A 16,661-nucleotide genomic window follows, 5' to 3' on the forward strand; every position below is an offset into this window, starting at 1 on the left:
TCTGGTGAGCGCATGCACCCTATAGCAAAAACCTCGCAAAAAAAAAAAGAAAAAAAAAATTAATTAATTAATTTTAATTTGACCAGAGAAAGAGAGAGAGGGAAAGTGAGAAAACAAGCCACCAGGTCTGGGACTCGAACCATGGTCAGTCATGTGGGAGTGTCCAGTGCCTTAACTATCAAGCCACCTGCTGGTTCCCCCACTGTGATTTTCAAGCTACCAGGTCAGGGAATTGAACCATGATCGGCCATGTGGGAGTCAAGCAACGTAACCACTATGCCATCTGCTGGCCCTGACATTTTTTTAATTAAAAAAAAAAGTAAAGTTGGGGTAGGGAACTTTTATTTTTTGCTTTATAAGAGACTTCAAAAAAATCTGTGGAAAATGGAATTAAAATATGAGTGTGTTTTGGTACAAAAAATTTGAAATCCATAGTTATCTCATAACATGAATTTTCCATGAACTTTTTTTTTTTTTTTAAGGTTTTGCCATAAGTTACATTAGATAGAGAGACAGTGAGAGGGAAAGTGAGAAGTCACTCCCCCTAGGGGGATGGCCACAACACAATCCCTTCTCCTCCATTCTCCTCCTGGGATTTTGGGGACACACACACATGTGACTGGCAAGATCTTCAAGCTGCCAGGTTCGGGACTTGAACCATAGTCGGCCATGTAAGAGTTCAATGCCTTAACCACTATGCCACCTGCTGGCCCCTCCATGAACTTTTGAAGACCCCTTGTACAATATTAAGGTTGTTTTGACTGCCTTACAAAGCTGTTTATGAGAGCACAGCAAAATAAGAACAGTGATGAGGTGAGAGACCCACACTCACCTGTAAGGATGGTGCTAGGGAAGTTCCCACAGTTGGAATACAGGTTTGGTCTCAGATGAAATGAGTCCTGTGGGTCTCGGTGACCTTGTTGCACCAGGGGCACCTGGAAGTACCAGAGGTCACATTATGAGGGATGCCCCTGCTTCCAGAAGTGAGTAAACAGTACAATGTGCTCCGAGGGCAAGCCCGGACATGCGAACTGCATATGTGCTTCTCTCTGGGATCCCAGAATGTTCTGCTGTTGTGACAACGAAAGCAGAATGTTCTCATCAGGTGAGCAGATGCTGAGGTGGAGGGGATCCCTGAGGTCCCCAGTGTGGGCAACTCTTCCCCAGCACACCACCCCACCTGCCACCCCATCCCAAGAGACATCAGCCGTTGTGGCTCTGTAGTCCCTGAATCTCAGACATCCCTTCTCCTCAGCCTCTCCGAGTTCCACAAACTACCATCTGGAAAGCCTTTCAGAGGCTCCATCTGGAACCAAGGAAGCCATGGACTCTTCTCTTTGGTTGCTAGAAAAGTAAGAAAGCAGAGATATTCCCTTGTCACATGCAGAGGGAGAAACTCTAGAAAACACCTCTCTCTGAGGCTTGGTTAGAAGTAGGACCTTTTTAGGTCCTTTTCCTGAAATTAACTTTCATTTTTTAAAAATCTCAAAAGAAGGAGTTTCCATACGTTTTCAGGAAGACAGTGATTCTCACAAAGACTAAACTGGGCTCTTCAAAAATATAGATAGGCAAGGATTATGGGTTCTTTCCACAAGGCTTCACCATGTGGCCTTCTTAGAAAATGGCTATCTTTGTCTATTTTACTATTATTATTAAGCTCTAGAAACTTTTCAGCCCTTCCTCCACTCCTTAACCCATTCTGGAGGCCAGTCCATACTTATTAAAGACTATAAAATCTAGAGCTATGAAACAGGATCCATATAAGGGAGAAATTAAAAAACAAAAAGGAAGTAGCTGAATGAAGAATCTTTTAGAAGGACCCCCCCCCCACACACACACACACGCACCCTAGAGCACTCCCAGGAGGCCTTGCACCATACTGGATGTACCAACCAGGCCTGTGGGCAGAATGCTACTCCACTACCTCCCTCTGCTTCAGGGACCAGGCACTGCCCCTCCTAGGCCTCAGTTTCCCCAACATGAGGGGACTGATTCCTTAACTCCTATGGTCCCTTCCAGCATAAATGATCCTGCAACTCTACAACTCTAGTGTTGTCCAAAGTCTTTCACCACTTATCCAAACAGCTCCTCTGTTAAGACCTGACACTAACTAAGGCAGTGGGAGGGGAAGGGATAGGGAAGATTCAACACTTTGCTAGCCACAGAATGCATCTGTAAGGAGGAAAGTGGGGAGCACAGTCTACGTGGTTGTGGGTTCTACACATGCAACAGCCTAAATGGTGCAGTTTATGTGCCAAGGAAGCAGAAGGCAGGGGATCATCACCAACCTGTTGAGGAAAGGTTGGGCCTGGCCTTACGGACTGCTGGTCAAAGCCCACATCTGGGAAGAAGTTGGTCAGAGATGAGCCCTTCAAGGAATAAGGAGGTGACAATTTAGCTTGGGACTCATCAGAATAAGTATTCCTGAGTCACTGGTGTTCCTGCTAGGACTTACCTGGGGCGTGAGGAGCTGGAAGTCTGACTGTGACAGTGATGCAGCAGCCTGGGGCTGCTGGGCAGAGGGCTCCTGGGTGGGGGTCTGCTGCAGGACAGGCTGGGGGAGCTCCTGGGGCGTGGGGTAAGGGGGTGGTGGGGACACTTGGCCTTGAGCTTCTGTGGGCAGGAAGGAAAGCGGGTTTTGATCTGAGGACATCATCTATAAAACAAACAAACAAGGCCACTAATTAACTTCTGAATTTCTAGCAGTGAGTCCATTCTGCTTAGGAAATGCCGGGGTGAGATAAAAGCCTGCGTGCTCCCTGGGTATTCTATGCAATGCGTGAGAAGCCTGGTTCTGCTCCTCCAAAGTACAAACACATCTCACTTCCCTAAAAGCATTTCCCATTCGTGACCATTTTCACTATCTTTAAAAAAAACAAACAAGAAAATAGTTTAACCAATTTTCTTTCCGTTTTCTCAGTGAAAATCATGTTTTGTTTTCTAAAGCCATGAGTTCTGCTTAAAGATGGAAGACTGAAAGAGGTACTTAGCTCTGCTGTCTCCCTAAATCCTACTAAAGCATGACACTATGACAACAATAGACATTAATAAACAACACTGAAACCACAATAAATAACCCTGAAGTGATAACAACACAAGGCCAAAGATAATGTGGAAAAAGGAAATAGCGACAGAATTTGGAAAATGAAAAGCAGATGGACCAGTGGCCACTGGCCCAGCAGGGCTGAGAAAGCCAGATGCTGTGCCGGCGGGGGGGAGCCACTGGAGGCCATCTCTTTACATCTCTGACCCCGTTGGGGGCTCTGGAACTGGGGACAGCAGGGAGAAGGGGGTGAAGCTAAAACTAGGAGGAGCTGGTCCCACTTTCTCAGAGAGGCAGCAGGACCTTGGGAGTCCTCCCCACTTGTGCTGCTGCACGTAGCCTGCCAGGAGACCTCAGCAGAGAGGAAACTGTGGGTGTCTGGGCCCAGGTGAGGCACTCACCTGAAAACACAGTATCTACAAGAAATCTCACCATTAAATCTGGATGTTGCTACTTTTCTTTCCCAGCTTGGCTCTCAGAATGCTGGGATCCGGGCCTTTGCTGAGATATAAGATTGAAAAGATGTCCTTCAGGGAATCTGACTAGCCTGAGAGAAATCCTAAAACTTATGACCTCAGAAGTTCCCTCAAGAAAATTACCAAGCTAGATCACTACAATAAAAACCATGCTCAACAAGCCCACATATGTACGCAGAGTCACTAGTCAGCTTTTTGGTATCCTGTCCCTAAATACGTGCAGTGTGTTAGGGATCACTAGACTGTGACATGAAAGTCCCATCTGACATAAAGGTCAGATACCAAAGCAGACATATAAAGAATAGAAACTTGGAAAGATATGTGGAAAAAGAAGTAGACATGAAAAATAATTTTTTTTAATTTTAATTTTTTTCTCTTTTTTTGGAGAGATTTTTTGCTATAGGGCGTGTGCACTCGCCAGACAGACAGAAAGACAGAGAGACAGAAAGCGAGAAATCACCCCCTGGGGGGATGGCCACGCCGCAATCCCTTCTCCTCCATTCTCCTCTCACGATCTTGGGCACGCACGCACACGCGCCTGGCGTGAGTTTAAGCCACTGGGTCCAGGACTCGAACCATGGTCAACTATGTGGGAATCCAGCGACAAAGCTATTATGCTAACTGCTGGTCCCGTAATTTTAATATTTAGGCTATTTAAAAAAAAAATTTAAGTGTTAGAGATACCTATGGAAATATTTGCAATATATATCTTTATATTGCTGAGGCTGGATGTAGATTTATGAAGATTCATTGTATTATATTTTCTTCTTCAATTTGAAAAAATTCTATTATAAAAAGTAAAAAAGAAAAGAGAACTACTACTGAGCTCCCACTAAAAACCTCAGCGATAAAAAATGATACTGTATCTATGGAACAAATCTGGTGCTATAAAAAAGGACATTCAGAGAATAAAGAACTGCAAATTTAAAGATGAGAGTAGAAATGAGAGTTAATACAAGAGTAGGAAGATAAAGTAGAGAAATTCTTCCAGGAAGCAGAGCAAAGGAAAAAGTCAAACTAAATCATATAAAGAGAAACAAAAACAAAAACAAAAAAAGAAGAGGAGGAGAAAAAAGAAGAGAGAAAAAGAACATTAAAGAAAATGTCCAGGATATCCAGCATTCATACAATAGGAGTTCCAGAGAGAACCAGAGAAAATTGAAGGGGGAAAAAAAAAATCACTGAAGGGGACCAGGAGATGGTATAATGGTTATATTGCCGGATTCCCACATAGCAGACTGAGGTACAAGTCCCAGACCCAGCAGTTTAAAACTCATGCCAGCGCATGTGTGTCCATGCCCAAAATCCCTAAAGGAGAATGGTGAAGGGACTGCCACGTGGTCATCCCCCCAGGGAGTGTGATTTCTTGCTTCTGTCTGTCTGGGAGCACACATGCCCTACAACAAAAATCTCTCTTAAAAAAAAAAAAAATTGGGCTGGCAGGTGGCATGGTTATTAAGGGTGCTGGACTCCCACATGGCTGACTAAGGTTCGAGTCCTGGACCTGGTGGCTTGCTTTCTTATTTTCTCTTTCTCTCTCTCACTCTGTCCCTCTCTGGTCAAATTTAAATAAATAAATAAATAAATAGTTAAATAATTCTTAAGAAAAAAAAAATCACTGAAAAAACAAAGAAAATGTCTCTGAAATGAGAAATACAAACTTCCAGACTAAAGAAAGCCACTAGGCACCAGCAGTTGGCATAATGACTATGTCGCTGGACTCCCATTAGTCGACCACAGTTTGAGTCCCAGACCCCGTGGCTTAAACTCACGCCAGGCGTGTGCATGCGTGCCCGAGATCCCTAGAGGAGAATGGAGAAGAGATTGGGGCGTGGCCATCCCCCCGGGGAAGGGTGATTTCTCGCTTTCTGTCTCTCTGTCTCTCTCTGTCTTTCTGGCGAGCGCACGTATCCTATAGCATAACCCCCTTAAAAAAGAAATCCACTAAATATCCAGACTTATCCAAACCACATTATCTTGAAGTTTTTCAACACAGAGGACAAAAAGAAGATCCTACAAGCTTCTGGAAAGAAAAAGGAAATTTCATTAAAATATTAAGAATCAGAACAGCCTTAGAAGTCTCAACAGCAATTCTAAAACTAAAAGTCAATGGATCAAGTACTCTTTCCAATAAAGCTACTATAGGATTTATTTTTAGATGTACTGAGAGGAGATTTACCCAACACCAACAGTTTTATAATGAATTATTAATAGGTCCACAGGAAACCAGACTAACAGAAAAGGCAGGACATTAAATCTAAAGAGAAAATAAAAAGGTTCATTGTGTTATTTCATAATATACTATTAATATATGGCTCAACTCTGACTACATTATTATAACTATAAAAATACTAAATGCTGAGTATTGCTCTGACCAAAATTACAATAAATGAGGATGGGTAGGAAATGTGGGGGGGGGAGTGTTGCAAGAGATCTGAAAAGAGAGCTAAATCCTACTTTTCAATGTTAGGATGTCATTAGCTAATGCCTGACACCAAAAATCTAGAACAAAATAAGCATAAAATAACACAGTTACATCCAAGAGATTAGCTAAAATGGTTGAAAGTCAGCCATCTCTAGGCAGAGAAAAATGTGGTAATAGAGAGGAGAAGACAGTTATTTCATAACAAACCCTTTAGAACTAGTGACTTCTTAAACTGTGTGCATGAATAATATTGATTAAGAAAAAAATTCCCCAGAGGTCACATGCACTTGCTAGAGAGAGAAAGTGAGAAAACAGCTCCTATGGGCTATGGCGACACCACAATCCCTTCTCCTCCATTTCTCCCTCTTTTTGGGATTTTGGGCACACATGCACATATGTGCTTTCAAACAGCAAAGGTCAGCATTCAAACAGCATGGCTGGCTGTGTGAGATCCGCAGCTTTAACCACCACTGGCCCAACACTGACTTTTTAAAAACTTTAAATATTGAACAAATTTTTAAAAATGTAAATATCTCAAAAAATATGCCCTCTACCCAGCCTCTTTAAAAACATAGTTAGAAAGCAAGAATACGTCTATATTCTCTAAAATAATCTTGCAGAATAAAATTAAAGGCAATCCAATAACATAAAAAAGAACCATTTTAAAAAATCATAGGAGGGTCAGCAGGTGGCTTGGTGGTTAAGGTGCTGGAACCCACATGGCTGATTCAGTGGTTGAGTCCCAGACCAAACGGCCTGAAATACGTGCCAGGTGTTTGTAAGTACGAGGCTAAAAATCCCAAGACGAGTATAGAGGAGAAGGGATTACAGTGTGGCCACCCCACTGGGGAGTGATTTCTCACTTTCCATCTCTCTCTCTGTTTAGTGTATATGCCCTATAGCAAGAAAAAAAAAAGAAAAGAGAAAACATGAACCAACTGGTGATGTGGCAGTTAAGGCAGCTGGATCCCACATGGCCAACTACGTGGATCAAGTCTTGGACCTGATGGCTTGAAGATCACACTGGGTGCATGTGCATGCATGCTCCAAATCCTGACAGGAAAATGGAGGAGAAGGAATTGTGGCATGGCAGAATTGTGGCATCCCCATGAGGGGGTGGTTTCTCATTCCTCCCCACCCTGTAAAAAACAAAAAAATCAGGACCAGTAGATAGTGTAATGGTTACGTCACTGGACTCCCATGTAGTCGACCATGGTTCAAGTCTCAGACCTGGCAGCTGAACTCACACTGGGCATGTGTGCCCAGAGTCCTGAAGGGAAAATGGAGAAGGGATTGCAGCATGGTCATCCCCCCGGGGGGTGATTTCTTGCTTTCTGTCTCTCTGTGTTTCTCGAGTAAGTGCACACACCCTATTGCAAAAATCTCTCTCTAAACAACAAAAAATCGTGAAATGCTTTCTCACCCTACCCTGAAAGGAATTACTCATATAACCAAGATCCCATAGCTAGTAACTGGTATAGAATGATTAACAAGTTCTTCTAACACCTTCCATTGTGTTTTGTCAACACTTCCTTGCTAAGTCATTATTCATTTATGGAAGTGATGAGGAGTTAATGATATTAAAATATGTCTAGGGCATGACCAATACATTAAAAATATAGGTATTGATGACTTTGGTAAGGAGAACCGACCTGAGAGTTTAGAATAAAAACTAAGTCAACAGGGCTAGCAGGTGGCATGGAGGTTAAGGTGCTAGATCTCACAGGGCCAAAAGCAGTTCAAGTCCCAGATATGGCAGCTTGAAGAACACACCGGACATGTGCATGTGTGCCCACAATCTCAACAGGAAAATGGAGGAAAAGGGGTTGTGGTGTAGCCATTCCCCGTGGGGGGATGCTTGCTCTCTCTCTCTCGCTCTATCTCTCTCTCTCTGGTTAGTGCACATGCCCTTCAGCAAACTAAACAAATGAACAAAACTCCCAAGATGGCACCAGCAGATGGCATAGCAGCTACGTCACTAGACTCCTACATGGCTGACCGTGGTTCGAGTCCTGAACCTGGTGCTTGAAAATCATTCTAGGTGCATGCGCATGTATGCTCAAGATTTCATGAAGAGAAGGGATTGCAATGCAGCATTCCCCCTGGGAGGTGATTCCTCACTTTTTGTCTCTATCTTTCTCTCTCCCCACAAGTACACACATCCTAAAGAAAAAACTTCTGTTAACTCACCCCCCCCCAAAAAAAAAAAAAAAAAAAAAACCAAATCAACAAGTCAAAATAAAACATTTAATCCCTGTATTTCTATAAAGGGCTGGTGACTTCCAAATGTATCGCATTCTAAACAGAAAGCTTCATTTCATTCTTTTTGGAGGTTGTAATCCTTATTATACCTTATATTTTGTCAACAGTCATAGTATTGTTTCTCGTGTCTACAGTTGTAATTAGGAAAGAAATCTAATCCAATAGCAAAGCTTCAGGAAGGTATTTCATGTTTTCTTTGGCTTTTCTGTGACTAAATGTACTTATACAGTTGATAATTGACTTTCCATACCAGTTTTGGTACCCTAACCTGGTTTCCCTTAGCTATCTTAGATGCACCTAAATTGCTCTCTCTACAGTTCCCTTTTCCCCCAAACCCAAGTTCATGAGTTACAGTGACTATGAAGTGTTTCATATTTGCCTAAGAGTAAGCGAGATAGCAAAGCTGCTGTTGAAAAATCTTTAATGAGCCTAAATTATTCACACTTCTGCTCTCTTTGATTTCCCGAATAAGAGAGATCGGACTACACTGAGACCTCGGAGGAGCTGGGTGTGATAATGGACGACCTAGTACAAAATGGCCTCAAGAAGGAAAGCAATTCTTGGGAACCAGCAGTTAGCGTAATGGCTATGTCGCTGGACTCCCACGTAGTCGACCGCGGTTCGCGTCCCGGACCCGGTAGCTTAAAACTCACGCCGGGCGCGTGTGCGTGCGTGCCCAAGATCCCGAGAGGAGAATGGAGGAGAAGGGATTGCGGCGTGACCATCCCCCCTGGGGGGTGATTTCTCGCTTTCTGTCTCTAATGTCTCTCTCTGTCTGTCTGGCGAGCGCACGTGCCCTATAGTGAAAATCTCTCAAAAAAAAAAGGAAGGAAAGCAATTCTTATACCCGTCAGTCTGTCTAACGGTCCATCTGTTTTTACCTGGGAGGTGGGATATGGGTTCAGCGGGCTGGTTAACGAGAGCTGTCTGCCGAAACCTTGATGTCCTTCAGGGCCAGGAGAGAGCGTGAGAGGGCTGACGGGAGGCTGCCTGCGTCGAGTGGGGCCGCTCAGGCTGGTGGTGGAAAGAGACGGGTTGCTCAGGGAGAACAGACGGAGTGAGGGGTGAAGGGCAGATGCACTGGCAACAGATGTCTGGGGGTGGCTATTTAGGGAAGAGGAAAGCGCTGTCTTATTGAGTGTGGCTTGAATGGAGGGGTTACTCCGGGAACTCTGGAGACCTGGAAGACAACAAATTCACAAGTTACTTACTATCGTTTCCGAGTGCATCTTTTGCTCTCCAAAGATGAAATAAAACTTCCTACTATCCACGTGTGGTGATGATTCTGTTTGCAAAGGAGCTCCTGGGCAGCTCTCCTACAGGAAATGCCTCAGATGTACCAACAGCAAGGAAAAGATGCACCCACACCGAGAGAGACAGTGTCATCGTGATGAGAATTTGTTTCCCAAGAGGAGTAAGTCTCGGAAACCACGACCATGAGAGCAAGACTAGGCAGGCAGGGAGCAGCAGAGGCAGACGTTCAGTGTGCCCAGCTCCAGACCAAGGAAAGGACCTGAGGGTGGACAACAGATTCTGCTTACAGCCCCTGAATCCTGTCCTATGCACACTGCCTGCATCCACTGCTGTCTTTAGAGAACATCCTTTCACTCAAAAATTACGGCTCTTGGAGGGGGCTGCGCCAGTGGATTCTTTAAATACCCTCAGCACATCAGGGAGTCCTAAGAAGAGACCTCTCCTACCACCCTACTGTCTCTTTCTTTGTTTCTCTAGTTCCTGGGAAACTGTCCACCACAGTTTACTCCAATTCAGGAGAAAAGAAGCTTTTCCTGGTGCTTCACTCATGGGGTGAAGGAATAAATTTTATCATGAGCAGGTCTGGAACTGCTAGGGCATAAATTCCATGGGGCCAGGGGCCTTGTCTTATGCTCTGCTGGGCCCTTAGCACCTGGCACAGGGCCCAGCATGGAGCAGCTTCACTCAGAGAGTGAATTAATGTTGCTGCTGCTGCGTGTACATCAGATGGGAAACCTGTACACTCAGGTGCTTTGAGGTTCGGCCTATTATTCTTATACTAGCAGCTGGGGTGAGCAGAACTGTATATTGTGCTGTGTTACTAAAACAGTAAGTGTTTGGGGTGGACCCATAGGTTTGTGGTTAAGGGAGCCAGATCCCCCCACATGGTCAACTGCAGTTTAATCCCTGGCCCCAGGGACTTGAAAAACATGCCACATGTAGGTACATGAGTACCCCAAATCCAGAATAGAGAAATGGAGAAGGGATTGCAGTGTGACCATGCCCCATGGGGTGAGGGTTCTTTCTCTCTCTCCTTTTCTGTCTCTCTCTCTCTGGTGAGTACATGTGTCCCCTAGCAAAAAAAGAAAAAAAAATTGTTTCATAAAAGTTATAGAAATGAAAAAATGACAAAATCATTTTGTCAAAAATATTTGAGATAACAAAATTATTTTTAAAAGGTAGAAAGATATGCAAGACAAAACTATAAATAGGTATCCTACCACTCAATAATCCATAAAAGGTCAGAGATTTGGTTGGTTCAAATGATAATTAAAGATATGAATTTAGATTTTAAAAATCAACTAATAAGAAAAGTTCAAACATCTTGTAAAAATACGTATGCTATGCATTTTCCTCTGTTTTCTTAGAGATAGGGTCTCGCCAGGTTGGCCTCAAACATCTAATCCTCCTGCATAGCTGGGTCCACAGGTGCATATCGCTGCTCCTGGCTTTTATCATGCATTTTAAGGAGTGTACAGAAACTATATCAACTTGACATTTGTTCTGACATGTTCTGGACTAAAAAAAAAAAAAAAAGGCTTTCTTGAAAGATAAAGCCAATGATTAGAGATGCGACCTTGAGCATAAAGCAAAGTATCAAAGACTGTACTAGAAAATGCCAGCTTCCCCACAACCAAAGGGAGCTGCATGCTGATCTTGCTTCATTTCTGTGACCTCTGATGTCCCTGTGTGTGGAGAGTTCACCAAAACGTGAATTGCTCAGGCTCTGAATCTAGAGATCCTAAGGGTTTTGGGAGTTCCCACTGTGAAGCAAATCAAGGGAACTCCAAGCTGAGAGCCTGGTGTCTTTCTCCACTGTAAAAAGCATCCCAGAGAGGCCAGGGCATATTCTCTGAAACTCACTGCACCCAACAGGGTGTCGTATGGTTTGCTCACTCACTTCTCACATTAAATGTGCCTGAACATGACTTGATTTCAACGTTTCAGAACCTAGACTCAGTAAAAGGCTTTCTACTATTAAGGATGATAAATGACCACAAAACTCCAAACAAAAATAAGGAATAAAGGTGGTCTTCTGAAACCAATTCTCCAGCCCTAAGTTGTTACACAGTGGCAGTGCAGCATCACCGCAACCATCAGAGCACTTCTCAGGTGGCTACCCCGAAGGGGAGCACTTTCATCTGGGTGGCGAGTCCTAATGTACACGGACACGTCCTACTGAATCAGAGTGCAGACCAGCAAGTGCTTCCTCCACCCACACAGCATTGCTGTGGACCCCTTCCAAATGAAAAGGTCCGTGGCACGAGACTCAGTAGGAACTGTGACTAGCGACTGGTATGGGAGTCAGAGGCATTACAGCTTGCCCTGACATCGACAAGGCTATCTGTCATGGTTAAAGCAAATGTTACCATGTTTCAATCTGGGGTCTGGGCTGTGGACAACCATACTTATACAATACCACCTATCACACTACAGGTGGCATTTTTAAAATTTAACTTTATTTATTTATTTTGACCAGAGACGGACAGTGAGAGAGAGAGAAAGTGAGAAAGCAAGCCGTGAGGTCTGGGACTCAAACCGATGTCAGCCATGTGGGAGTCCAGCACCCTTAACCACCATGCCACCTGTCAGCATCCATAGATGGCATTTTAATACAGCCAAGGCCTCATTGTTAAGCACTTTCAAAAATTATGTGTGTGGTGCGTGCCCAAGAACCCGAGAGAAGAATGGAGAAGGGATTGTGGCATTGCCATTCCCTGTGGGGAGTGATTTCTCACTTTCCCTCTCTCTCTGTCTTTCTGGCGAGTGCATACGCCCTATAGCAAAAACCTCTCAAAAAAAGGAAAAAAAAAGAAAGAAAGAAATCAAATGGGAAGCTGGAGCAATCTACAGAGATGATTAAAATTATGAAACATCATCACACATTGATAAAAGCTGTTAACATGTTTAAGCCACCACAGCACAGACACTGTTTCCTGACTCTCAAATCTTAACCTGAGTCCCCTGGGTACGTAGGCAAGTGAAGACAATATAGAGCAAGTTCAGCAGAGCGGCCCCTGAGCTCGTCAAGTCCAACAGAAATAGAAGTACCAAACTGAAATGTCAGCAGGGTCAGGAGATATGGTAGGGGTGTGTGGGGGGAGGGGAGTGGCCTTTAAAAATTCATGCAAAATGTGTATAATGAAAAAACTATTCATGGATTTCAAAACTTTTTTCCACAATATAAACTTGTATTTTAATTCCATTTTTCCACAAACTGTTAGAAATCTAATATGAGAAGGCACATTATCATTTGTAAATGAGTGGAGTCTTGCTCGTTCCATGAGTCACTGAACAGACCACGAAGCTGGGACTATCCATGATTAAGCCACCAGGGGACACAGACCAAGCAAGAGTGCTTACCGGCAGAGTTTCTTATCCCTAGGTGAGTCATAGCAGCTGGGAGGTTGCCCACGCTATTTCCCACACTCATGCTCCCAAAGACGTGATCGCTGGTGTTCAGGGAAGCCGGCAGGGGCGCCGAGTAGTGGAGGTTGGTTAGGTCTGGCAAGGACCCTCCAGTGTTCAGGGTCCCCAGAAAGGGTGAGAGGCATATGTTTTGACCATTTTGTGGAAAAGCACTGAAAAAAGAAAAATAAGTGTTACGTTTTACAATGCATTTGGCTACTGGGAAATAGGACAGGTATGAAATCTTTTCCTTATTTGATGAAAGTAGTAGATATTAAGGACTAAAGTACAGTATAGGCACTGCCTCTCCCTTGTTCTGGCTTGACCTTCCTAAAACGCGATTTCCTTACGTATTAAACTGAACTAGCAGTGTTATCCAGGCTCACTTTACAGAAATAGCTTCAAGATCATGTTAGAGTAGGGATGCAAAAGTGCATTAAAAATTATAAACCACTAGGACCAGCAGTTGGTGTAATGGCTATGTCGCTGGACTCCCATGTAGTCGACCGCAGTTTGAGTCTTGGACCTGGTGGCCAAGATCCTGAGAGGATAATGGAGGAGAGAGGATTGCAGCGTGGCCATCCCTCCTGGGGGATGATTTCTCACTTTCTGCCTCTCTCTGTCTTTCTGGCGAGCTCACGCGCCCTATAGCAAAAAAAAAAAAAAAAAAAAAGAGAGAGAGAGAGAGAGAATATTACAAACCACTATTTAAAATGTGAGGAACAGTTTTTACTTATATGGGTTTTTTTCCTAGGTTTTTAAATTATCTTTCTCACCAAAAGGCAAAAAAAAGTTATCTCTAGGCAACTAGATAAATCTTTTAAGATGTGTTTTTCCAATTAGTCTTAACTTTAAACTTTACATTGAGAAAGAGATATTGCCATTCATTTATCAGAATCTGTTTGGTTGTTAAGCCAGGCACCAGCCGAAGTGCACATGGTTTATGGAGCGAGGTGTGTGTATTTCTAGACAGGCCTGGGGCAAAAGCACAAAAGAATACCTTGTTTTAATGTTTTAAAATGATAGATCTAGGCCAGTCCTGTGGCCTAGTAGTTAAGGGGAGCCGGATCCTACATGGCTCACCACACATTCTGAAACCCAGCCCCAGTGGCCTGAAAAACACGCCAGGTGCGCATGTGTGCATGCCCCAGATCCTGATGGGATGGAAAAATGAAGGAGAAGGGATTGTGACACGACTATGCCCTACTGGGGGGTTTTCTCTCCTTCTCCCTCACTCTCTGTCTCTCTCTAATGAGTACGAGTGTCCTCTGGCCTCAGTGGTTGGGGGAGTCATATTCCACATGGCCAACCATGCAGTTTGAATCCTGGAATCTGTGGCTTGAAAAACACACCATGCACACATGTGCATGCATGCCCCAGATCCTAACAGGACAGAGAGAGAAGGGATTGTGGCATAATCATGCCCCACTGGTGTTCTCTTCCTCTCCCTCTCTGTGTCTCTCTCTGGCAAACTTAAAATAATAAAAATAAAAAGGGGCGGCTGAGAATTCTGGAAATGAGAAGGAAGGATAAGTAGAGGGCAGAAGTCTCAGAAAGGCCAGGAACGAAACAGGGAGAATAATCCACCTTGAACTCCCTGTGTCCCTGAGACCAAGAGAAGAGGATGGAGAGAGGGAAACCAGCTGCAGGAGTGGAGCTGAGGTTCATCCCGATGATCTCTTCTTTCTTGGGGGAAGGAGAAGGACCGAGTACCCAGTATCCATTGGAGGCTTAAGAAGAAAGAAGGCAGCAGGGAAGGTGTCCAACTGAGGGGTGAGGAGGAGGGACAATGCTGGTTGTAGAAAACTGACTGTAAATCTTGCCCTTCAGATGGCTGGCTGTCTACAGCTGGTTAGAGGATCAAGGTCAAGGACTAGGGAAGTACAACCAAGTACCTGGAGCTGCTCACGGTGAGAGCAGACAAGCTTTCTGACCGTGGGAAGAAAGATCCGTGGGCTATGACTGGCAGGAGTGAAGGAGAGAGGTGGGTGGAGGGAAGGCAGTGGGTGACCTGTCCAGTGGCACAGAGTGAGGAGAGGGAACGTGATGTGACCAATGTGAATGGGTCATTTCTGACACTGAAAAACATTTCTCTGCGGGTGAGAAAAGAACAAGCGGCCACTTCCCAAATGTAGTTCTACCTACTGGAGTCGCCTATTAGATCTGATAAAAGGCAGGTGATATTCTCCCTTGTTGGAAACCCTCCAACCACTCCCATCTTTTTTTTTTTTTTTTTTGGAGAGGTTTTTTGCCATAGGGCGCGTGCGCTCGCCAGACAGAGACAGAGACAGACAGAGAGACAGAAAGCGAGAAATCACCCTCCAGGGAGGATGGCCACGCCACAATCCCTTCTCCTCCATTCTCCTCTCGGGATCTTGGGCATGCACGCACAAGCGCCCAGTGTGAGTTTTAAGCCACGGGGTCTGGGACATGAATCGTAGTCGACTACATGGGAGTCCAGCGAGGGAGTCCAGCGACATAGCCATTACGCTAACTGCTGGTCCCACACTCCCATCTTTTCTGAGTCAGCTTCAAGCTACACAAACCTCCTCTGTGTTCCAGACCCAATCCTGCCTCGGAGACTTTGCATTTGCTGTTCCCTTTACCTAGCACCCTCTTCCCCTCACTTCACTCCAGAAAAGCATTGGTCACATACATTATGAGCAAGGTTTTCCTCGGCCCAGCTGCCACGCCATAGGTGCTGCTGCGTGATGCCGGAGTCACCTAGGAGCCCCAGGTTCAGTTGGGTGCATCAGCATTTGCCCATAATCCAGGCAGGTTGGGAGGCTTGGGTGGGATGATCATGACATGGTGAGGCCCTCTCCAATATATCTAACTTACTCCCTCTCTCCCACTTCTCTTTCTCTCATTAAAAAAAAAAGCCTTCCTTGACCTTTGACACCATCACCGCCTGTCTCCTCCCTCTGCTTCCTTCTCTTCACTGCTGGACTTACATTAGTTATCTCTAGGCAGCTAGATAAATCTTCTAAGATAATGTTTTTCCAGTTACAGTCTTAACTTTAAACATTACATTGAGAAAGAGATATTGCCATTCATTGATCAGAATTTGTTATCTCTAGGCAACTAGATAAATCTTCTAAGACATTCACTTGCCTGTGTGTTTTTGCCTATCTTGCTTGACTAGAGCATTAGCTCCTTGAAAGCAGGGACTTGCTCTTCACTGTTCTACCCAGAACCTAGAATGAGGGGGTCAATAAATACCTGCAGGAACAGGAGTCACCGAGCAGATTTCTGCCTTTACCATGATTAAGAATGCTGTTTTTGTTTTTGTTTACATTTATTTAAGCAACACCTGCCTGAAAGCTCTCCGGGACTCAAGCACTGCAGCTGACTCTTCAATGTGGGCCTCCAGAGCCCCGAGTGCTCATTTGCCTGAGGGCTGAGGCAAAATAATTTCAGGAAAACCCTGACTCTGTCCGTGGGTGCATCCTGCACCCCTTTGTGGGCTGGTCTCTTGTCCAGCGTATATCCTGGCAGCCTTTCTGACTGAAGAGAAGGTCAACGCTCATTTTGGCTCAGTTGGCTGTTAATTACATGAGCTTATATTTCTCCAGCCAGAAAGAATGCCTGTGCTGCAGGTGCTCGGCAGGGAGTGCTGTGCACATGCTGCTATGAGCTGCTCACAGGAAGATGTGCTGGGGGAGACGGTATCTGATGGCCTGGGCAGAAATGTTCACCCGGAGACCGCCAAGACAGGTGCTTGAACTAAGCCTGATCATGGAAGAGCCCCATTTTCCTTTTTTTTTTTTTTTTAAAGAATTATTTTATTTAA

At 44.5% G+C, this 16,661-nt stretch overlaps 1 protein-coding gene across 2 annotated transcripts in view; it reads right to left on the reverse strand.

Moving 5' to 3' along the window:
• Positions 1 to 16,661, reverse strand: part of CRTC3 (CREB regulated transcription coactivator 3) — a gene marked incomplete at its 5' end in the record, with an annotated part of 105,991 nt that overhangs the window by 4,198 nt on the left and 85,132 nt on the right. For both annotated transcript variants that reach the window (XM_014589474.2, XM_014589473.2), the window contains 5 exon segments: positions 833 to 935; positions 2,289 to 2,369; positions 2,456 to 2,656; positions 9,088 to 9,386; positions 12,824 to 13,041. In XM_014589474.2, coding sequence (XP_014444960.1) covers positions 833 to 935; positions 2,289 to 2,369; positions 2,456 to 2,656; positions 9,088 to 9,386; positions 12,824 to 13,041 — 902 coding nt within the window.

Source organism: Tupaia chinensis, unplaced genomic scaffold (assembly GCF_000334495.1).
Source record: "Tupaia chinensis unplaced genomic scaffold, TupChi_1.0 Scaffold000359_1, whole genome shotgun sequence".
NCBI lineage: Eukaryota > Metazoa > Chordata > Mammalia > Scandentia > Tupaiidae > Tupaia > Tupaia belangeri.